Source organism: Euleptes europaea, chromosome 14, assembly GCF_029931775.1.
Source record: "Euleptes europaea isolate rEulEur1 chromosome 14, rEulEur1.hap1, whole genome shotgun sequence".
Taxonomy (NCBI): Eukaryota; Metazoa; Chordata; class Lepidosauria; order Squamata; family Sphaerodactylidae; genus Euleptes; species Euleptes europaea.
This window is the reverse complement of record NC_079325.1, coordinates 15,749,231-15,773,267: the sequence shown is the minus strand read 5'-3', so window position 1 is coordinate 15,773,267 and position 24,037 is coordinate 15,749,231. Positions and strand designations below refer to the sequence as shown.

General features: G+C 45.7%; 1 protein-coding gene across 1 annotated transcript; it reads right to left on the bottom strand.

Annotated features, from left to right (window-relative positions):
• Nucleotides 1-8,133: 8,133 nt before the first annotated feature.
• Nucleotides 8,134-21,191, bottom strand: LOC130487384 (nucleoplasmin-like). Its single transcript, XM_056860877.1, has 6 exons — nt 21,128-21,191; nt 20,938-21,026; nt 19,182-19,301; nt 18,878-18,971; nt 17,691-17,863; nt 8,134-8,259 (listed from the first exon to the last, which is right to left on the bottom strand). The coding sequence occupies exons 1-6, from the start codon at nt 21,189-21,191 to the stop codon at nt 8,134-8,136; spliced, it is 666 nt and encodes a 221-aa protein (XP_056716855.1).
• Between the last annotated feature and the right edge of the window lie 2,846 nt (nt 21,192-24,037).

Sequence of the window (24,037 nt, the reverse complement as noted above, 5' to 3'; positions counted from 1 at the left end):
ACTGTTGTTATTATTATTATTTTAAATCACCAAAATAGCTTAAAAAAAAGAGAAGGAAAAAGAATTAAAACAATGTGAATAAAAACTAGGGGGGGGATCTTTATTTGCCCTGAAAAGGTTCATTCATTCGTACTTCAGCCCTTAATAACAGACTAGTTAGGTTTCTAGATTCTCAAGGTACTCTTGAGTTATATGGGTAAATGCCAATATGAGCACAGGGTGATGATGTCACTTGCCGGCACCGGGTTCCACAAGCCGCTCAGCTGCTGTGTCCCAGCATGGTGGTGCAGGTGTTCCCATGGCAGCTGCCTTGCCAGCCATCAGTCAGGGCCATGGCTTCCTCTCCCTCTTCAGCAGCATTCAGTGATAGGAGATGAGGTATTCCCCGTACCCCACCCCATGAGTAGGGTTGCCAGCTCCCGGTTGAGAAATACCTGGAGATTTGGGGGGGGTGGAGTCTGAGGAGGGGAGGGTTTGGAGAGGGGAGGGACTTCAATGCCATAGAGTCCGATTGCCAAAGTGGCCATTTTCTCCAGGGGTGCCATGGGTATATGTCCCAGAATCCTTTGCAATGAATTGGGATTATGTGGAAGAGAAGCAGAAATTCCAGATACACCTGGAGATCAGTCGTAATAGTGGGAGATCTCCAGCCACCACCTGGAAGTGTTTAGCAAAAATACAGCACTGATACTAAATAGACAGGCTGTATGAAATAATAGTATCAAACTCACGAATTATATGCAAGAGTGCAGTTCTATTATAGATGATCAGTTTTTGCAAAGCTTTGATGCGCCTCTTCTCATGTTTCATCTGCTTCTTTGAAAAGAAATATACAAAAATAAGTCATTGTACTTACCTTTGAAAGACATTCATTGCAAAAACTGATCATCTATTGTGGTAGTTTGCTACCTACACTCTATCTTTGTATATATGTTTATATATGTATCTTTATCATTGCTGGCTACTTGCACTTGTATAAAATAAAACTGCACTCTTGCATATAATTCGTGAGTTTGATACTATTATTTCATACAACCACCTGGAAGTGGGCAACCCTACCCATGAGCCACTGCTGCCTAGTATTGAAGCTCAAGGTCAAGTGCCTATACAAAGGTAACAAAATAAAACTGCCCACAGACAAAGCCTGGCCTTCTGGATACTGATTGCTTTGTACAATAAAAAGGACCCATCTTTTGTTTCTACAAAAATGGCCTCATGAGGACTTTCCTTCAGAATGCCAGTTCAAGGGAAGAAATCCATGAAGGAGATGAGGAAACTGTCCTGCTCCTCCAACCCCCACCCCAGGTATTGTATCCTGGAAAGGAAGATTTGTGGTTGAGGGGACTTTCCTAATTATTTCTCCCTCCTTCTTTATGGGCCACCTGCTTGTTTTATAAAAAGTACAAGATTGATTGTGAGAGGAAACATTGTATTATACTTTCTTAAATGACAAGAAAATTCTGATGGCCAGTACATGGTACAAACTTATTCAGAAACCATGCAAGAAAAGGTTTTGCAGAGCGGAGGAATCCAGCATACAGCAGGCAGAAAGCAAATTTCCATGGTAAAAAGTGTTGGCAGAGGTGGAACCAGGTAAAAGCTCTTGGAGGAGAATTACAAATATACAGGTGAGTCTTACCCAATAATTCTTGGGGGAAAAACAACTTGATACATGCAAAAATCTTGGTAATTACAGCATATTGTGGCCATGATTAAGTCATGCTCAACTTGTTTTGAATCGTCGCACCATGTGCCTGGTGTACTGCATCCTCGTGTAGCCCATTTTCTCCCATCTTCTGTAAAGAGATTAAAACCAAAACGCATAACTACATGCAGATCATAAAAACTTTTATTAGTTTTATTAACTCCCCGCCAAAAGCAGAACATAGGGTATACCCTTGAATTCTTCAATAATTTGCTTGTAGCTTTCAGTTATTATGGCGTCAACCCTGTCTATGTCATCTTTTCTGGAATTTCTACTGTTCTGCCACATAATCCCAATTCATTGCAAAGGATTCTGGGACATATACCCATGGCACACAGTTCACATGAGGCCCCAGTTTTTACCTTAATTGATTCAACTGGGTACATGCCGGATTCATGGAGACACTCAATTTATAGTCCCAGTATTCAAAAAGGGGTACAGATTGGATCTAATTGGTTGGATCAACCAATTAGCCTTCTTTCTTCATTATCCCCCACATGAACTTTCAAAAGAAGCATTCTGGAAGTTCTCAACTAAGACTTGTCTACACAAGACAGGTGACATGAGTTAGGATGGGGATCCCATGACCCAACTCACGTTCACACATACCATAGGGGACGCACCTCAGAAAGCACTCAGTTACCCGATGTGACAGGAGCCCTGCACAAAGGGAAGGGGGCTTCTGCCTTTCTTCCTATACCTTTTTCCAGAGCAGAAATAGCTGCTGGGAGCTTGCTCACCCCTATCTTGGGCTCCATACATCCTCTGTCTCTTGACCCCAGGACCCCGACCCAACTTGTGTCCCTCATCTTGTATAGATGTGTAATTTCCAAGCATGCACAAGCTCAACTGGGAGGTGGGACCGCAACACATGAGCAGGAGCAGCTTTGTGCGTGGGGTATCACCAGATACTCTTTTTAAAAAACATAGATAAGTATTCATTTGAGAACTAACGTACTCTTAAAGAAGTCGGTATATATGCACCATTGTCCAGGTAACGCTTCACAGACGCCCTCTCCTTTAAGGCAGCCCTGAAGACTGTATGACTCACAGACACGGCATTTGAGAGCTTCAGCTGCAGGAAAAGAAGAGGGGAACAATCCCCAGTGAAGGTGAAATCAGGAACTCATCATTGTTCTAGACATGTATGATAACGACTCAACTTCAGTGAGAGCCATCATGGTGTAGTGGTTAAGAGCTGTGGTTTGGAGTGGTGGAGTCAGATCTGGAGAACCGGGTTTGATTCCCCACTCCTCCGCATGAGCGGCGGAGGCTGACCTGGTGAACTGGATTTGTTTCCCCACTCCTACACATGAAGCCAGCTGGGTGACCTCGGGCTAGTCACACTCTCTCAGCCCCACCTACCTCACAGGGTGTCTGTTGTGGGGAGGGGGAGAGAAGGCAATTGTAAGCTGGTTTGATTCTTCCTTAAGTGGTAGAGAAAGTTGGCATATAAAAATCAACTCTTCTTCTTCTTCATGGCCACTGGTCAAGAAATGAAGCAGTGCTTACTGGGTACATCTGGACACACGCACTGTGTGTGTCCCACCAAGGGACTGCTGACTTATGGCAAAAAAAAACCCCTCCCATAGGGTTTTTAAGGCAAGAGACCTTTGGAGGTGGTTTGCCATTGCCGGCCTCTGTGTGGGCTGAGAGAGTTCAGAGAGAACTGTGAGTGGCCCAAGGTCACCCAGCAGGCTTCATGTGGAGCAGCGGGGAACTGAATCCAGTTCTCCAGATTAGAGTCCGCTGCTCTTAACCATTACACCAACCTGGCTCCCAGCCATGCACTACAGTATACTTTATCAGTACCTATGCTACTGCATGCACCTGGCAACCCTAATGCACAATCCACCCACTAGGCCTTTCAGAATTCATGACTCCAGAACATCCTTTTTCACATGTTTTCCTTTCATCGCTGGCTCCTCCCATGGTCCTATTGCAAAATAATAAAACCTTGCCCCCCAAAATGAAAACTTTATAAGGAGGAAAGCTGGAAGGAGACATTATTTCCCCCCATCCAATTGTAGTCCAGAGAAAGTCAAAAAAGTGGGCAGAATAATTTCGTGACTGGCTCATATCCTCTTAGCAAGCTCAAACCCATATGAACATGTTTAGAGCCCTCAAGCTCCTTGTTTCTATAAAGATATTATGGCACATATGGACAGGACAGTAGGACACATGGGGAGAGAAGCATGTGTGGGGCTCTTTACAATGGCATGTGTGTAAGGATCAGTTTTTAGGGTCAGCTGCTATCTAGGGAGACCAAATAACGTTCTTCTAGAGATTTTCTGTTTCCCCCAAGTGGGCTTTCTTGATCAGTGGTACCCAACGGGCTATTTGGAAAGGATTCAGAGTCTTTGCACATTTGCGCCTCCATCCCCTGCCTCCCCCGTCATAGTTTTATTTTTGGTACTCACTCTGAACATAGCAAAGCAGGGCTGCAAAGCTGAACAGCATAATCCGGGCCATTTCCCCCCACTCAGCAAACCTCAGCAGAGGAACAAGCTATCGGATCAAGGCTCAGATGAGTCTGTTCTCTATGCCCTGCAGAATACCATCCAGAAAATAAAATCTTATCATCAAGGAAAAGAATAGGAGAAGAACATTCCTTTCCCATTAGAGCAGCTAAACACCCACCTTCTTCATTGGGTCAAAGAGTCAGGAGTGGACAGATGTCATGTGTCATACGACTGGCCCAGAGGACTCAGACTGAGAGCCTAAGGCAGTGGTGGCGAACCTATGGCATGCGTGCCAGAGGGGGCACGCAAAGCCCTCTCTGTGGACACGCGTGCCGTTGCCCCAGCACAGAAAAGCAGTCCCAGCAGCAGGAAAGGCAGCGGGAGGGATCCCCTGAGCTGCCTCATGGTGGCGACCCCTGCCGCAGCCCCGGCTCTTGCACTGGGCAGCCTCTCTCCTCTCCTTCTTTTGGCAGCCACGAGGGGAGGGGTAGGGGGGGAGAAAGTTGAGCTCCGCGAGTCCTCTTGCCGTCGCCGGGGCGCCTGCGAGCTTCCCTTTCTCTCCCCCTCGGCGATGCAGGGTGACACAGCTGCAGCCGCCGCCCAGGCGCCGGGACTGACCGGGATGGCTGGCAGCGTGTCCGGGCTCTCCTTGAGCCGGAGCCGCCGCGCCGCTCCTGCTTTGCGCCACCAGCGTCTGTCCCGCACGGCGCGAGCGGCGGCAAGACTGGAGCTGGCTCCAGCTGCCTGTGCCACCCCCGACCCTGCCCTCGGAGGAGTAGTCCCGCCGGGGCAACCTCCGCCCTCGCTTCTCACCCAGAACTGCCGCTGCTTGTGCAGCCTGCCCAACTTCCCTGAGGCTGCAGTAAGTGGGCGATCACGAGGTAACACGGCGACATCACCTTGCTTTCCCGCCATTGCAGGGATTCCTCCCCTGGTACGATTGCCAAAGATAGGACTTTTTGGAGGACTTTGATTCATAGGCACTTAACACACACACACACGATTGCCAACCTTCATTTGGGGCCTGGGAATCTCCCGGGATTACAACCGACCGCCGCTCTACACAGATCAGTTCCCCTGAAAAAATGGCAGCTTTGGAGGGTGGACTCTATGGTATTATACCCCGCTGAAATCCCTCACCAAACTCCGCTGTCCCCCAGATCTCCAGGAATTTCCCAGCCTGGAGTTAGCAACCGTGTCTCCAGGGCATACTCCTTACAAGCACAGTGCGTTTTTCCCAGGAGAAAACTGTTCCAACAGACACACAGGGCATTTGTGTGTCACTCACCCGAGCGAGGCCTTCTGCAGGCCCACCCTGCAAAAGGGCAAAATCAACAACTAGTCAATTCCTTCGGTTAAAATGAAATTCAACCCAAACCAAAGACTTTGGCTATTTATTCATGGAAGGTTTTGCCTTGGAGTTGCCACTCTTTAGATGCACTTTTCCCCCCATTCATATTCTCAAAACTCAACAATGAGCCCCCATGCAGAGTTTTGAGAATTCAGATGGGGAAAATGTGCATCTATAGAGTGGCAACTCCAAGGCAAAACCTTCCATGAATAAATGGCCTTTGAGATTGCTGCACGGAGACTTAGAGAGGATTTAACAGAGAGAGGTTATCCTCAGAACATCATAAATGATTCAAAACTCAAGGCAGACCTTCGAGACCGCAATTCTATGTTGGTAAAAAAAAAATAAGATCAAGACCGATAAGAATTTTTTGCTCTTTAGCCCACAGTCGTCATGTGGGCTCTGTTCAAAAAATTATAAACAAGCATTGGCATGTAGTTTCCAGCGTCCCCGGCTGTTCAATTCCACCTATTTTTGGTCTCAGAAGGAATACCTCTTTAAGGGACACTTTAATTCATACCGACAGCATCGTAAGACGCCCGCCTCCTACAGTGTTGGGCACTTTTTCTGCGGCTCCTGCAGCGTTTGCCCTTTAAGTTTACCGGTTAAGGAATTTCATTCAGTTCACATCCGGACGGCGTTTCTATCTTTTCCCGCGTCTGTGTGACATTTCAAAAAAATTGAAATAAGTTCATAAGGATACTAAGAGAATCTTATGAGCCCACTAATAATTTTTCAGCTCTTGTTTGTAACATCTTCAAGTAGATGCTGTAGCTAAGAGATAGAGCTACATTGTGTGGGTTTTGTATTGTGTTGTTTGATCGTGAGTTTGTAACTAGTGAACTTTGATGTATGTTTTGCACCTTTCACTTTGTCACCATATTTAATACATGTTGTTTGTAGAATTTTGAAGAGCCAAAGTACTATTTTTTTCCACAGCTTGACTAATTAAGTACCAGTGCCTAGTTGTTTTCAACTAGGAGATCTCCAGCCACCACCTGGAAGTGGGCAACCCTACCCATGAGCCACTGCTGCCTAGTATTGAAGCACAAGGTCAAGTGCCTGTACAAAGGTAACAAAATAAGACTGCCCACAGACAAAGCCTGGCCTTCTGGATACTGAGGGTTCTCCTCAAATACGTAAAAAAAAAAAAATTGCTTTTTACAATAAAAAGGACCCATCTTTTGTTTCTGCAAAAATGGCTTCATGAGGACTTTCCTTCAGAATGCCAGTTCAAGGGAAGAAATCCATGAAGGAGATGAGGAAACAGTCCTGCTCCTCCAACCCCCACCCCAGGTATTGTATCCTGGAAAGGAAGATTTGTGTTTGAGGGGACTTTCCTAATTATTTCTCCCTCCTTCTTTATTCTTTATGGGCCACCTGCTTGTTTTATAAAGAGTGCAAGATTGATTGTGAGAGGAAACATTGTATTATACTTTCTTAAATGACAAGAAAATTGTGATGGCCAGTACATGGTACAAACTTATTCAGAAACCATGCAAGAAAAGGTTCTGCAGAGCGGAGGAATCCAGCATACAGCAGGCAGAAAGCAAATTTCCATGGTAAACAGTGTTGCCAGAGGTGGAACGCAGGTAACAGCTCTTGGAGGAGAATTACAAATATACAGGTGAGTCTCACCCAATGATCCTTGGGGGAAAAACAACTTGATACATGCAAAAATCACGGTAATTACAGCATATTGTGGCCATGATTAAGTCATGCTCAACTTGTTTTATATCTTCGCACCATGAGCCAGGTGTACTGCATCCTCGTGTAGCCCATTTTCTCCCATCTTCTGTAAAGAGATTAAAACCAAAACGCATTTAGTACATGCAGATCAACATAGGGTATACCCTTGCATTCTTCACTAATTTGCTTGTAGCTTTAAATTATTATGGGGTCAACCCTGTCTATGTCATCTTTTCCGGAATTTCTACTACTCTGCCACATAATCCCAATTCATTGCAAAAGATTCTGGGACATATACCCATGGCACACAGTTCACATGCGGCCCCAGTTTTTACCTTAATTGATTCAACTGGGCACATGCCTGATTCATGGAGATGCTCAATTTATAGTCCCAGTATTCAAAAAGGGGTACAGATTGGATCTGAGCTGTTATCAACCAATTAGCCTTCTTTCTTCATTATCCCCCCCCCCCCCATGAACTTTCAAAAGAAACATTCTGGAAGTTCTCAACTAAGACTTGTCTACACAAGACAGGTGACATGAGTTAGGACGGGGATCCCATGACCCAACTCACGTTCACACATACCATAGGGGACGCACCTCAGAAAGCACTCAGTTACCCGATGTGACAGGAGACCTGCACAATGGGAAGGGGGCTTCTGCCTTTCTTCCTATACCTTTTTCCAGAGCAGAAATAGCTGCTGGGAGCTTGCTCGCCCCTATCTTGGGCTCCATACATCCTCTGTCTCTTGACCCCAGGACCCTGACCCAACTTGTGTCCCTCATCTTGTATAGATGTGTAATTTCCAAGCATGCGCAAGCTCAACTGAGAGGTGGGACCACAACACAAGAGCAGGAGCAGCTTTGTGTGTGGGGTATCACCAGATTCTCTTTTTAAAAAACATAGATAAGTACTCATTTGAGAACTAACGTACTCTTAAAGAAGTCGGTATATATGCACCATTGTCCAGGTAATGCTTCACAGACGCCCTCTCCTTTAAGGCAGCCCTGAGGACTGTATGACTCACAGACATGACATTTGAGAGCTTCAGCTGCAGGAAAAGAAGAGGGGAACAATCCCCAGTGAAGGTGAAATCAGGAACTCATCATTGTTCTAGACATGTATGATAACGACTCAACTTCAGTGAGAGCCAGCATGGTGTAGTGGTTAAGAGCTGTGGTTTGGAGTGGTGGAGTCAGATCTGGAGGACTGGGCTTGATTCCCCACTCCTCCGCATGAGCGGCGGAGGCTGACCTGGTGAACTGGATTTGTTTCCCCACTCCTACACATGAAGCCAGCTGGGTGACCTCGGGCTAGTCACACTCTCTCAGCCCCACCTACCTCACAGGGTGTCTGTTGTGGGGAGGGGGAGAGAAGGCAATTGTAAGCTGGTTTGATTCTTCCTTAAGTGGTAGAGAAAGTTGGCATATAAAAATCAACTCTTCTTCTTCTTCATGGCCACTGGTCAAGAAATGAAGCAGTGCTTACTGGGTACATCTGGACACACGCACTGTGTGTGTCCCATCAAGGGACTGCTGACTTATGGCAACCCCCCCTCCCATAGGGTTTTCAAGGCAAGAGACCTTTGGAGGTGGTTTGCCATTGCCGGCCTCTGTGTGGGCTGAGAGAGTTCAGAGAGAACTGTGAGTGGCCCAAGGTCACCCAGCAGGCTTCATGTGGAGCAGCGGGGAACTGAATCCAGTTCTCCAGATTAGAGTCCGCTGCTCTTAACCATTACACCAACCTGGCTCCCAGCCATGCACTATAGTATACTTTATCAGTACCTATGCTACTGCATGCACCTGGCCACCCTAATGCACAATCCACCCACTAGGCCTTTCAGAATTCATGTCTCCAGAACATCCTTTTTCACATGTTTTCCTTTCATCGCTGGCTCCTCCCATGGTCCTATTGCAAAATAATAAAACCTTGCCCCCCAAAATGAAAACTTAAAAGGAGGAAAGCTGGAAGGAGACATTATTTCCCCCCATCCAATTGTAGTCCAGAGAAAGTCAAAAAAGTGGGCAGAATAATTTCGTGACTGGCTCATATCCTCTTAGCAAGCTCAAACCCATATGAATATGTTTAGAGCCCTCAAGCTCCTTGTTTCTATAAAGATATTATGGCACATATGGACAGGACAGTAGGACACATGGGGAGAGAAGCATGTGTGGGGCTCTTTACAATGACATGTGTGTAAGGATCAGCTGCTATCTAGGGAGACCAAATAACGTTCTTCTAGAGATTTTCTGTTTTCCCCAAGTGGGCTTTCTTGATCAGTGGTACCCAACGGCTAGTTGGAAAGGATTCAAAGTCTTTGCACATTTGCGCCTCCATCCCCTGTCTCCCCCATCATAGTTTTATTTCTGGTACTCACTCTGAACATAGCAAAGCAGGGCTGCAAAGCTGAACAGCATAATCCGGGCCATTTCCCCCCACTCAGCAAACCTCAGCAGAGGAACAAGCTATCGGATCAAGGCTCAGATGAGTCTGTTCTCTATGCCCTGCAGAATAACATCCAGAAAATAAAATGTTATCATCAAGGAAAAGAATAGGAGAAGCACATTCCTTTCCCATTAGAGCAGCTAAACACCCACCTTTTTCACTGGGTCAAAAAGTCAGGAGTGGACAGATGCCATCTGTCATATGACTGGCCCAGAGGACTCAGACTGAGAGCCTAAGGGTTTGTGCTGCCCCCTTGTGGCTGCACATGAGGATTAAAGGGAGAGGGTGGTTCTCCCAGGAGGGATTCCATCTATGCAAGTTTATTCGTTTTACTGATTTTATTTCATTTATGCCCTGCCTTCCTCACTAGCGTTTTTGGGGTGTGAGTGGTAAAGCAACCTGTTGCGATGCGGCACTTCTGGGTATAAACCGAAAGTGACGTAATTGCATCAATTGCACTGAGTGCGCATGATCCCCACCCCAGCTCTGCCCAAAAAACCTCCTGCTGGGGAGGAGAGTACGGACCTGGCAACCATAGGTTAAAGTGTAAGTCTTATTCCTCATGTTGCACTGCAAAAGGCCATGAAGACTGGTGTATAGATAATTGAACTGAAGCCAAATCAGTGTTTCGTGTTCTGACTGTGGATGGGTGACAATTTCTGCCCATTTTAGGCCTCTTGAGTTACGGGGAGGGTAGGAACAATGCATTGTACAGGAAGCAAAACTTTTCACAACCTCCAGGTAAGGCCTGGAGATCTCCTAGAATTACAACTGGTCTCCAGATGACAGAGATCAGTTCCCCTGTAAAAAATGGCTGTCTTGGAGGGTGGGTTCTATGACATTGTATCCTGCTGAGGTCCCTCCCCAAACCCCAGATTACCCAGGCTGCACCCCCAAACTCTCCAAGTATTTTCCCACCCGGATCTAGCAACTCGAATTATACCTGTCTGAACTCTCTCACCTGGCTCTGCCCCCCCACCCCAAATCTCCAGGAATTTCTCACCCCAAATTTGGCAACCCTATTGAACCAAATCTTCTGTTCCTGAACAAATCAAGGTCGAGCTGTCCCTCTGATACTCCTTATATTTCTTCCCGCAGCTTATCTTCCATGTTGCTAATAGTTTCTCTTAAAATCAGTTTCATAAACTGATTCTTTCCTTTCCCATATTAAGAGACCTTCAGAGAAGCTTTGGCTAGTTTTTGAACCACAGTGTATCTTCTGCTACAATACAATGATCTGTTCTCTCACACGCACAACTGGACCATTCCTGGTTTTCAGTTGTAACCTCTGAGCAACTTGATGCTTTGGTTAGGTTCTTGCTAAGCATAAAGGCACAGTAGACCCTAATGGGTTTGCAGGTTCTTGGATTTCAGTACTCACTCTCAATTTGTGGGGAGGATTAGGGCTCCAGAGTTGTTCTCAAGATATGATAGTAATCTGAGGAAATCCAAGTGTGAGAAGTCTTCCTATTCCCTGTCTCTCTCTTCTCTAGGGTTGCCAGGTCCCTCTTCGCCACCAGCGGGAGGCTTCTGGGGCAGAGCCTGAGGAGGGGTTAAGGGAGGGGTGGGACTTCAATGCCATAGAGTCCAATTGCCAAACTGGCCATTTTCTCCAGGTGAATGGATCTCTATTGGCTAGAGAACAGTTGCAATAGCAGGAGATCTCCAGCTAGTACCTGGAGGTTGGCAATGCTACTCTTCTCCCTACCCATCACCACCATGAGTCTCCATTATTCAACCCATAACAAAGTCCTCATTCTGGTAAGATGATGTATACAGTATCGGGGACAAGATGGAACCCTGTCTTACTCCACAAGGTAGGGCAGCAGTCACCCAGCAGTGCCCTATGAAACGTTTTAGGCCAGTAAGAGTCTCAGTTCCATGTGGCTTTTGTCCATGTAGGTCCCATGATTCCCAACATAGTCTTTCATTAGACCTCCCCTTCCCTTTGGATCCCAATAAATGATATACTTTAATGAATGGCACTGTAATGTACAACTGTACAATATCTTTGCTTTCATATGTTAACACCCTCGTTGTTTGAGCTGTTTTGGGTTCCTGGGTAGGGTTACCAGGTCCCTTTTTGCCACCAGTGGGAGGTTTTTGGGGCGGAGCCTGAGGAGGGCGGGGTTTGGGGAGGGGAGGGACTTCAATGTCATAGAGTCCAATGGCCAAAGCAGCCGTTTTTTCCAGGTGAACTGATCTCTATCAGCTGGAGATCAGCTGTAATAGCGGGAGATCTCCTGCTAGTACCTGGAGGTTATAATATCAAAATATAGACATTTCTGTGTAAATAGTAGTTAAACCCAAACATGCAGAGAAAGGCAATCTGAATCAATATCTAGTATATATTTGTTCACAGTGGGTAGCCGTGTTAGTCTGTCTGCAGTAGTAGAAAAGGGCAAGAGTCCAGTAGCACCTTAAAGACTAACAGAAATATTTTCTGGTAGGGTATGAGCTTTCTGAAGAAGTGAGCTGTGGCTCACGAAAGCTCATACCCTACCAAAAAATATTTTTGTTAGTCTTTAAGGTGCTACTGGACTCTTGCCCTTTTCTACTAGTATATATTTGTGTATTCCATCATAAAGACAAAAAACCTATTACAAAGACCTAGTTATGAAAATCATCAAAAATACAGGTATAGAAGTAATATACAAAAAAAATCAAAATATGCAAAAATATATGTTCTTTATGTTCACAGGAATCACAAGTAAGTCTATCCTAGGTTGGAAAGGAAGAAGACGGCCATTTCAGTTCATCAGTTCCTCCTCATAAACCCTATAATTGCATATATATACTTCTTGGACTTCCTTGTCTTACTGCATAGTTCATGTACACTTTGTGGACCTTCCTACTGGCATTCTACAAGCATGGCTACATGTCCCTCTGGTTACAGCATATTTGTTCCCATTAGGGGTATCCATGCTTGTAGAACGGCAGTAGGAAGGTCCACAAAGTATACATGAACTATGCAGTAAGACAAGGAACTCCAATAAGTTTTTTTAGAGTTGATCATAATTATATGATTTGCTCTTTCCCTGCTAATGAGAAATGAAGAGGCTGCTGTCATTGGCTCAGGCCGTACCTCATCCTCAGAGGTGGCTATAAATTTGGAATGTCCCCACAGCTCACGTACTATCCTCAACCCACTCCCTAGCTTGTCCACATTTGGCCTGGGGGTGGGGGGAACCCCTACAACATGAACAGGTGGCTGTGCCTTGGTTTGTGGATGCTGCTTTCCATAGCTATGAGTAAGTCTCTGAAGTCAAGCAAGCTGCAGCAACTTGTGTCTAGGGCCCAATCTTTAGGGAGAAAGAGGGTGTTTGTGCAGGAAATAATGCTATTTTGTGTTGGCTTGCTATGTGGGGGACAATCCTGTACTGAAGGTTTCAAAATGAGATGGGGAGGTATAATATTTATCATGTGTAGCCGTGTTAGTGCGCCAGTGTGGTGTAGTGGTTAAGAGCAGTGGTTTGGAGCTGTGGAGTCTGATCTGGAGAACCAGGTTTGATTCCCCACTCCTACACATGAACAGCAGATGCTAATCTGGTGAACTGGATTCGTTTCCCCACTCCTACACATGAAGCCAGCTGGATGACTTTAAGCTAGTCACAGCTCTGTTAGAGCTCTCTCAGCCCCACCTACCTCACAGGGTGTCTGTTGTGGGGAGGGGAAGGGAAGGTGATTGTAAGCTGGTTTGACTCTGCCTTCAGTGGTAGAGAAAGTCGGCATATAAAAACCAACTCTTCTTCTTTGTCACTATCAGTAGAAAAGCGCAAGCATCCAGTAGCACCTTAAAAACTAACATTTCTGGCAGGGTATGAGCTTTTGTGAGCCACAGCTCACAGTTATCTGAAGAAGTGACCTGTGGCTCACGAAAGCTCATACCCTGCCAGAAATTTTGTTATTCTTTAAGGTGCTACTGGACTCTTGTTTTTTTTTTCTATTTAGCATGTGTATTTGGTACCCTTTCTACCCTGGCTCCAAAAAGGGGGGGGCACTGTTTGCACATTATAGGTAGATACCTACAGCAACAATTTTTATGTTCCTTGGATATCCTCCCTAGGATTTAGCAGCACCTGCCTTTGTAGTTTCCCTAGATACAGGGAAAGTGTGGAGTAAATTCAGCATTTGCCACTGATTCTTCAACTACTTTCACAATACAGGGTTCCCCAACACAGTGCCCATGTATCGCCAACACCTTTCCTGGTGCGAGTTTCTTAGAAAGTGGACTGCATCATTCCCCATGTAGATTTTTTTTAAAAGCTCCTTTGGCTGCAGCCACAGCAAAGGGATCTGTGCTGAATGACTAGGCAAGCTGCTTCCCACCTAGGGTTGCCAGGTCTAGGTTGGGAAATTCCTGGAGATTTGGGGGCTGGAACCTTGGGAGGGCAAAGTTGGGGGACGGAAGTGACCTCAGCAAGGTATAATGCCAAAGAGTCCACCCTCCAAAGCGGTTTCTCCAGGGGGAATTACCTCTGTCACCTGGAGAGCAGTTGTAAATCTGGGTGATCTCCAGGTGATCTCTAGCCCCCGCCTGGAGGTGGGCAGCCCTACTCCCAACTTTTAAAGAAGGCAGACACACATTCTTTCTGCTGACATAATCCCATAGAAGTGAACCTACAAGCAGGGACTTCAAAGACACAGAACAGATTCAAATAGAACATGCATCTTTTATTCCTTTCAAGTAGTGTCAAGTTGTTTCCATTCCTGTTCCACCTCCTGCAACAAATAAGAGATAGGATTAGCTAGAGTCTGGTCATAAACATTTTTCGTAGATTATACTATATAGATGCTTTATACCAAGATGCGTTGTAGTCACATGAACACATGAAGCTGCTTTATACTGAATCAGACCCTTGGTCCATTGAAGTCAGTATTGTCTACTCAAACCAGCAGCAACTCTCCAGGGTCTCAGGCGGAGGTGTTTCACACCACCTACTTGCCTGGTTCCTTTAACTGGAGATGCCGGGGATTGAACCTGGGATCTTCTGCATGCCAAGCAGATGCTCTGCCATTGAGCCTCGGCCCCTGCCCACACCTGAGATTCTAGTAATAGGCTTCGATGCTGTTTTAGCCAGAATCTGGAAAAGGCGGGCAAAATGCACTGAGTGACACGACCTCTGGCGGTCAGAAAAGGCATGCATAATCAAAAGGAAGCCCTGAAGCAGTTGGTGGGGGTGACCACGGGGAAACGTCCCTATATACAAGGCCGTAGAAGTAGGAACACCAACCCTGCTCAACTACCATGTCGTCCCAAATCCCCACTCCTACAAGCAGATTTACAGGCCACACCTGGCAGCCAACCCTCCCTCCAACCTATTCATGATACTACAGCAACCCCCAGAAGCATACATCCCAATGAGTCATAGTAATCCCTGCTATATAAATAAGGCTATCATACGGGAACATAATGCACTGATTTTACCCTGCGTTTCAAAGCGATCAACAGCTCATCCACAGCTTATTCCCAGCTTGAGGGGAGAATCAAAAGTTCTCTCCAAGAATCAAAAGTTAGCCTGAACTTGTTTCTTAAGATAGTATAAAGCAATTGTGAAACTGTAGCTTTTAACCAGTTTGATTCCACTGGAAAGCCAGCTATAGGAACCATGTTAGTAAGTATCTGAAAAAAATATCTTTAGGATAACAGACTCTTCTGGAATATAACAGCGTTATGTAACCAGTGGGAGCTGTAAGTTGCTGGGAGCTTCCACCAGGTAGGGGATCTGATAGATAACTAAAGAATGGCACCTATGAAAGAAGAAGGCTACACACTATTCAGCTATGATGGTAATGAGGCCAGTGTTTTAGGGGAAGAGGAAGGCTTTATTTCCCTTTTACTCAGAATGCCACAAATAGATGCTTGCTGAAGTTTATAGTTACCATCTGCTAATTAAAGCTGATCTTCCCTTCCCCCTGTGTACATGACTGTCATCAGCTTATACATACACACCCCAGTTTGGCCCATACCATCACAAAACTGGGGGGGCCCTTTCTGGATTTTTAGGATACCAGCAGTCTTGGGTCCCAGTAGGTGGCCCAATACTTAGAACAATGATTTAGGTTATTGTCGAAGGCTTTCATGATCAGAGTTCATTGGTTCTTGTAGGTTATCTGGGCTGTGTAACCGTGGTCTTGGAATTTTCTTTCCTGATGTTTCGCCAGCAACTGTGGCCGGCATCTTCAGAGTAGTAACACTGAAGGACTGTCCTTCAGTGTTACTCCTCTGAAGATGCCTGCCACAGCTGCTGGCGAAACGTCAGGAAAGAAAATTCCAAGACCACAGTTACACAGCCCGGATAACCTACAAGAACCAATGATTTAGGTTATTTATTAACTGCATTCTCCATAAGTTAAACACAAGCAATGCCATAGAGTCCCATTGCCAAAGTGGCCATTTTCTCCAGGTGAACTGATCTCTGTCAGCTGGAGATCAGTTGTGATAGCAGGATATCTCCTTCCATGACCTGGAGGTTGGCAACCCTATTGGAGGGTGTACTCTCTGGCATTGCACGCTGATGAGGTTTCTCCCCTCCCCAAACCCCACCCTCCCCAGTCTGCGCCACCAAAATCTCTATTTCCCAACTTAGAGTTGGCAACCCTAAGGGCAGACGTATGCACAGCCTCCTTACCTTGCTGGATGTTAATCTATTTCTTAGCTACTGGCTTCCTCCCTCTGCCAGCTCCTTTTGCCTGTATAAAAACAAAGCACTTAACTTCCATGGACACAGGTACAGAGCCCCAGACAATCTTTTGGGGACACCTGGAAAGGTAAGCACACCAAGCAAGAGGCTATGAGGCTCACCTGTTGAATCCTGCAGTGAAACTGGGGGTGTGTGTGTGACAGCAGCAATGTCTTGGGTTTACCTTCCCATCCAACTAATTTATGGTTCTGAACAAGTGTCCAGAGCCAAGATGTGATAAGCAACCAGATGATCTGGTGTTACTTTGTATGCAACAACAAGCAAACTCTTGAAAGGTTCAGTGTTTTATTGACAGATTGTTTCCAGTAGACATCCAAATAAGAGTGCCAAATAAAGCAAGCTGTGTTGAAGTGTGGTAGAAAACAACTTAGGGCTCGTCTAAAAGTTAGAGCAGTGATCCCCAACCCTTTTGAGCCTGAGAGCACCTTTGAAATTATCTGACACAGTGTGATGGGGCCCGCCACAAAATGGCTGCCCCCCTTTACCGTACCTTCAGTCACACAGTGAAGATCCTTGTGTTGTTGTGGCAGCTGCTGCCAAAGCAACATGTAACATCTGCACAGCCGATTAGAAGCCTTGCTGGTCAAAAGCCCTACTTGGCCACACCCACTTTCTAGAAACACTTGGTAGATGCCATGATGCCCATGGGTGCCATGCTGGGGACACTAGGTTTCCCAGCTCTGGGTTGGGAAATTCTATTCCTCAAGTTCTATTCTGAGGATTCTGTCCAGGTCTCGAGTGTAGATGTGCCCTTCATTCCCAGAGGATCAATTTTTTAAAGACTCTCCAATATGACCAAGTGGCCAGACCAACATCTATCTAGGCCAGAATTCCTTTCTTCAAATATCCAACCATATTTTACAAGCAAGGCACGAGAGCCAGCGTGGTGTAGTGGTTAAGAGTGGTGGTTTGAGCAGTGGACTTTTATCTGGAGATTCAAGTTTAATTCTCCACTCCTCCACATGAGCAGCAGACTCTAATCTGGTGAACTCCTACACATGGAGCCAGCTGGGTGATCTTGGGCTAATCACAGTTCTCTTCGAGCTCTCTCAGCCCCACCTACCTCACAGGGTGTTTGTTGTGAGGAGGGGAAGGGAAGGTGATTGTAAGCTGGTCTGGTTCTCCTTTAAGTGGTAGAGAAAGTTGGCAGATAAAAACCAACTCCTCTTCTTCTAATTAATTGCCAGACCCCTTATCTAAAGAACTACTTCACCAAAATTTACATTAAGTGTTCTGGGCAAACCATCCCACAGGAGAACAGGTCTTTTGCTAGGTCTTCATTCCACCGCCATCAACTGATGAAGCCTCTTTCTCTCCATGAATCTAGCTTTACCTGAGATAGCTCCCGAGCAGGGAGTTCTGACTCCTTCTTGGCTGCTGTAGCTGAACGCTTGGAGTCCGTAGCCTTGGCAGGCTTAATTGGAGACTCTTCCTTGGAAGATTCCTCCATCTCTTCATCTTCCAGGGACTCTTCCTCCTTCTCACTATCATTCCACTTGAAGACAGCTGAAAACATGAAATTTGGCACATGAAGCTGTCAAGGTAATAGCAGCTTGTGCTTTATATTTCATTTAGTACATGATCAAGCCAGCCAAAATACCAGGGCTCCTACATGCCTGGCAGATGAACTCCCATAATTTCATCTGGCTTGGAGAAATCTGCCTAGAGGAGTTGGCAGTGGCACTTCAAAGAATTCAGTTTTCATCTTTGTTAACCGGGCACAGAGCTGCCATTCCTGATTATGCCTGCTTGTAAACAATGTGGTTGCCACATCTCTGAGGACACCAACCATTCATGCCTTAATACCTATCCAGGCCCTTCAGCTCCAGCCAATGGTTCTGCAGTTGCCCAATACACATTACCTAACTTCCCCCCCAAAAAACGAAATTGGACAGTTAGAAGTTGATGGACTTAAACTAGTTTAAATCCATGGAGAAACATTAGAATAAGTGTAGAATCTGGGTGTCCTTAGTATACATTCCAACATGGGGCACTACCTGTATGGCTGCCAGTAATTATCAGTTGGACAAACTGCAGGGGCTCCTGCCTAGCTAAAGCTGATGCCCATTCAGGTTAATAGATCTTAAATGGTTCCTGCTATCCTTTTCCCTAGGATGTCCCAACTTGTAGAAGCATCAAGAACCTTAATGAGCCACATGAGAAAGTTAGAGTTTTTGGCCAGCCACCTGGATTTATCAGTTACTTCACAAGGTGGATGGCCCAGGCTAGCCCGATCTTGTCAGATGTCAGGAAATGTATTAGTTTTATTATATTTCCCGCCCGTCTTCCCCAGCCAAAACCAGGGTCAGCCCTGGTTAGTACTTGGACGGGAAACCACCAAGGAAGTTTGGGCTTGCTACACAGAGGCAGGCAATGGCAAACCTCTGTTTTGTCTCTGGCTTTGAAAACTCTTTGGGGTTCCCGGATGTTGGCTGTGACTTGACAGCACTTTACACACACGGTGCATCCCTTGATCAGTATTAGATTACCTCCTTGCATCCTACTCAACATAGTGTTTACCTGACACATGCTGTCCAGCAAGGTAGACCGGCCCACTCCCTGACTTTAGTCTGAACGTGACAGGTGGGTTCAGATCAAGTCCTAGTGAGGTGACCTGGAAAATAGGCAAGTGTTAATGATGAGATATGCAGTGATGAACGTCATTAATGTGAACAGCTGTCATGCCAACTTAGGGTTATGGGCTTGTTACCTCAAAAGCCATATTCCATTGGGGGGTATATTGGATAACAGGGACCATCTAGACCAGCACTCCAGTCAGATTTTTTGGAAAGTGAGCTAGGAGAACTTCTGGCAAGGCACTCACCATTGGGAGAACTGAAAGTTTCAAGTTTGCTATGCACACTGGAGCAGATTCCTTGTTGTCCTTTTGGGGTACAATCTCCACAACATGAAATTCATCCTTGGCTTTTTCTCCTAGGCAGATCTGAGAGAGAGGGGACAAAATGGCCGAGCCATCAAGGCCTCAGAAAAAGTCTAACAAGACCAGAAACACTTCTGAACACTTCTATTAGCTCCTGAGGAAGTTCTGTATGAGGCAGAACTGCAATTTAACCCAGGAAAGTTCTCGTTTGAGATGTAGGCTCAAACCCCTGTATAAACGCTCTAAAAAAGGAGCAGAGGTCACGGGATGACCTTCTCCACTTAGAACAGGGTTGCCAACCTCCAAGTACTAGCTGGAGATTGCCTGCTATTACAACTGATCTCCAGCCTATAGAGATCAGTTCACCTGGAGAAAATGGCTGCTTTGGCAATTGGACTCTATGGCATTGAAGTCCCTCTCCTCCCCAAACCCTGCCCTCCTCAGGCTCCTCCCCCAAAACCTCCCGCCAGTTGCAAAGAGGGACCTGGCAACCCTAACTTAGAAGCTTGTTCCTTGGTGCCATCATCCTTGGCCTAGTTCCATGTTGCCAGCTCATTTTCTTCGACCACCCTAAAGTCAAAGCTCTTCAGCCTGGTTGGGCCAAACATAAAAGTGAAATTGCATCACAGATTCCTTTGCAATGGTACAGAGCTTGGGACATGAGCTCAGGTCAGACACAACCTTTCTCAATAAGGCAAGAGACATTAATACCAGTGGCAGCATCCCTCAGAAGCCCTTACTTTCTGCCTCTACTCATTCCTTGTCAAAGCACTAGCTTAGGGCCCTTTGAAGAAAGCCTTGCCTTCTTCATCCACTAAAGACACATGCTATCCTTTTTTACCTACTACAGCAGTTGAAAACCATCCTCCTTTCGCTCTCAATATTAGGCTTCCCATGGTCACCGGCAGGGGATGGGGTTTCCAGATCCAGGATGGGAAACTCCTGGAGATTTGGGAATGGAGCCTGGGGAGGACAGGGACCTCAGTGGAGTATAACACCATAGGGTCCGACCTCCAAATCATATTTTTTCCAAGGGAACTGATCTCTAGTCTGGAGATGAGATGTAATTCCAGAGGATCTCCAGGTCCCACCTGGAGGGTGGCATCCCTAGTTCCCCCATTCTTTAACTCTGTTTGCTTACAGTTTCAGGACAGGTCTTGCATTGTATATGCATGCTGTATAGCTTTGTTTTTTGCAAATAGTTCACATGGCATAGGCATGTACAGTATACATCATTTGTAATGTTTAGTGCCAACGTATTAATGTATCAACACTGAGATGCATATACATTTCACTGGAGGAGGAGAAGGGGAAGAAGATATTTTTGTACCCTGCATTTCTCTACCTTTAAGGAGTCCCAAAGCAGTTTACAATCATCTTCCCTTCCCCCCCCCCACAACAGACACCTTGTGAGATAGGTGGGGCTAAGAGAGTTCTGAGAAAACTGTGACTAGCCCAAGGTCACCCAGCAGGTTTCATGTGGAGAAGTGGGGAATCAAACCCAGTTCACCAGATTAGAGTCCACCACTCTTAACCACTACACCATGTATAAAGAATCACAGGTTCATGTTGCACAAGAGACCAGCAAAATCAAAACAGGGATTCTCAGGTTGACCCAGGGATGAGAAATCCAGAGCCCGTCCTACTCAACAATGGCCAGCCCCATGATGTTACCCAAATTTGCTAGCAAGACACGTACCGTCCTCAAAGCCAACTGCTGCTGCTCATAGGACCAGTCCTCTGTGACTTCAAATGTGTAGGTTGGCTTCTCCTTGGTTAGCTCACATCCTGTGTGCAAAAACAGATGTGAGAAGTGGACACTTGGTCCACCCACCCCACCCTGCTGTATTTCAGAGCACAAACCAACACCCAGAGGTGAAGTTTCTTACCCCACACCAAAGAAAACGTTTTCTCCGATCTACAGCTATCATTGGTGCTGTTTTCCAAAGCCATTGTTTTCAGATTAACTCCTTCCTAACATGGGGGGGAAAGTAGACATTTCAAGAAACCTGCCTGTTTTCCGCTAGGAACCTTGAACTCCGCTCTAATGTGTTTAGTACACGCACACTTCCCTTGATACTTCCATTCAGTAAGAGACCCATGGCATCAACATTCAGATAGTGTTCAGTTTATGGTTTTATACCCATAATAAGAGGTTGCAAGTATCCCAGATGAAGACCTTATGTTCCTCTAGTTTCATACGCCCACTTCTCCACTCAGAGAGAAGTTTAGAGCAACCAAAACAACAGGTTTGGCTTGCTGCTTACAGTGATTGGGGGAGGTCAGCAGAACTGCTCACTTCTATGTAATGCAACATCACAGAACAAGTAACATTTGAGAGGAAGAACATGAAGCTCATCAGCTCGCCTTGAATAATTCTTATTCCCTCAGTTCCCCAGATGAGAACAAACAGCTTGCCCTTCAGCAATCTTTAACAACTACTCTATTTCCTCCAAGGAACTCATGTTTCCCCTACCCATTTCATCTTCATACCAGTCTTGTGAGTAGGGTTGCCAATCTCCAGGTGCTAGCTGGAGATCTCCTATTACAACTGATCTTCAGACGATATAGATTAGTTCACCTGGAGAAAATGGCCACTTTGGCAATTGGACTCCATGGCATTGAAGTCCCTCCCCAAACCCCACCCTCCTCAGGCTCTGCCCCAAAAATCTCCCACTGGTGGTAAAGAGGGACCTGGCAAACCTACTTGAGAGACAGGATATCTAGACAGGGAAAGTAGGGAAGAGACCCTCCCTCAATAAGCATCAGAGTCATAGGAAATGTTAACGAAGGCCTTTTGTGTAGGGACCCCATGAGGGTTTGCCTGTCTTTTCCAGATTCTGGCTAAAGCAGCATCTGGAAAACACGGGCAAAATGCACGGGGAGAGTAAGGCGACCTCAGACGGGCAGAAAAGGCATGCATAATCAAAAGGAAGCCCTAAAGCGGGGGTGACCGCGAGGAAATGTCCCTGCATAAAAGGCCCCAGCGTAGCAGTTAAATGACACTGCTCTCACACTGACACTGTCCCTTTAAGATACAGATTATACAAGAGAGTTTCCCCCCAAAACACTTTCCATTAAAACAAATGAGTTTGCTTCCAAATGGATTCTTACAGACAAGAATAGCAGTATTAAACAACTAGTTTTGGCCCCACCCAGCAGGCTAACGCAGCTGTTTATATTCTTAGCTTAGCACAAATAAGGGTGCTTCAGTTAATAGAAGAGAAGCAAAAGAAGTGGCAGCAGAGCTTAAACAATACTTTCCAAGTTCCTTCCAAAATCATTAGCTTTACATAGGCAAAACAACCACAGTTAGAGACCCCCACCCTTTATTCTAAACAAAATTACAACTCACCAGTCACACTTTTCAAAAGGAAGGGGGCAAAAGCTGACCAAGTGTAGCGCAACAGAAGTTCTTTATAAAGGATGAACAGGTGAGTTTGGGCCAATTGGCTCAGAGAAAAATGTTGGTCTTAAAGAGCAAAGACCCTGTCGAAAAAAAGAAAAGGCACCCGTCCCAGACCAAGTATTTTGGCCTACATTAGGGACAGCCATGATCTTCTTTTGTTCTGGAGTTAAGGGGCAAAAATATAGGACATTTCTTTTTTCTGAAAAAATAAAGGGCAGGTAATGTAATGCATAGGGTTGCCAACCTCCAGGTACTAGCTGAAGATCTCCTGCTATTACAACTGATCTCCAGCCAATAGAGATCAACTCACCTGGAGAAATTGGCCGCTTTGGCAATTGGACTCTATGCCATTGAAGTCTTTCCCCTTCCCAAACCCCACAGGCTCCTCCCCAGAAACCTCCCGCTGGTGGCAAAGAGGGACCCTAGTAATACAGCAGTTTAACCGGTATGTAGTGGCTGTTGAATTCCCCCCCCCCCCCAAGTACACACACACTAGTCCTAACAATGATTTTCAACAGCCAGGTTTAATAAAAATCCGCCTTAGAGGCCAGTTGTATGCCTGTTTACCCTGTGAGTTCAGTAGTGTTCATATTATGCATTGAAGCAGTGCATCTCAAGCATAGGTAAATATACACAAATGTTCAATGGAACTTACTTTCAAGTAAGGGAATGTATTGCACTTACACTTTTTGCATAGCCTTCTCCTAGTTCGTCTTCTCTAAGGATTGCCAGGACATTTGGTGGAGGGTAAACAGCTTGGGCAGATTTGGGAGTTGTTTTCATCTGCATGTTTGTGCAGCTGTTTTAATCTTTGTTTTTTATTTGTATTGTATTGTTTCTTTTGATTTTTTTGTTTGTATGTTGTGGGTTTGTTTTCATTTTGTTAATTAACTTTTTTTGTTCTTGTGACTTGTTGCTACGTTTTTACTTGCCTTGACTGTTATGTGTGAGAGATAAAACGGATGCACAAGGGAGCTAACTTCTGAGTTAATGTTCATGAGATGTGGCAGGCTACATTCCCATGTGCGATTTTCATCACACAGGGAGAGTTACTTCTGAGCAGCCATGCATAGGCTTGGGTAAACAAGTATAATAAAAGTTCTGAGAAAGGCTTCAGCTCTGGAAACTGATTTAATGGGTGCAAAGCTGTAGCATGCTTTTCTAGAGTTGCCAACTAGGGTTGCCAACCTCCAGGTAGTAGCTGGAGATCTCCTTCTATTACAACTGATCTCCAGCCGACAGAGATCACTTCACCTGGAGAAAATGGCCGCTTTGGCAATTGGATTCTATGGCATTGAAGTCCCTCTCCTCCCCAAACCCCACCCTCCTCAGGCTCCACCCCAAAAACCTCCCGCCAGTGGCAAACAGGGACCTGGCAACCCTACTTACA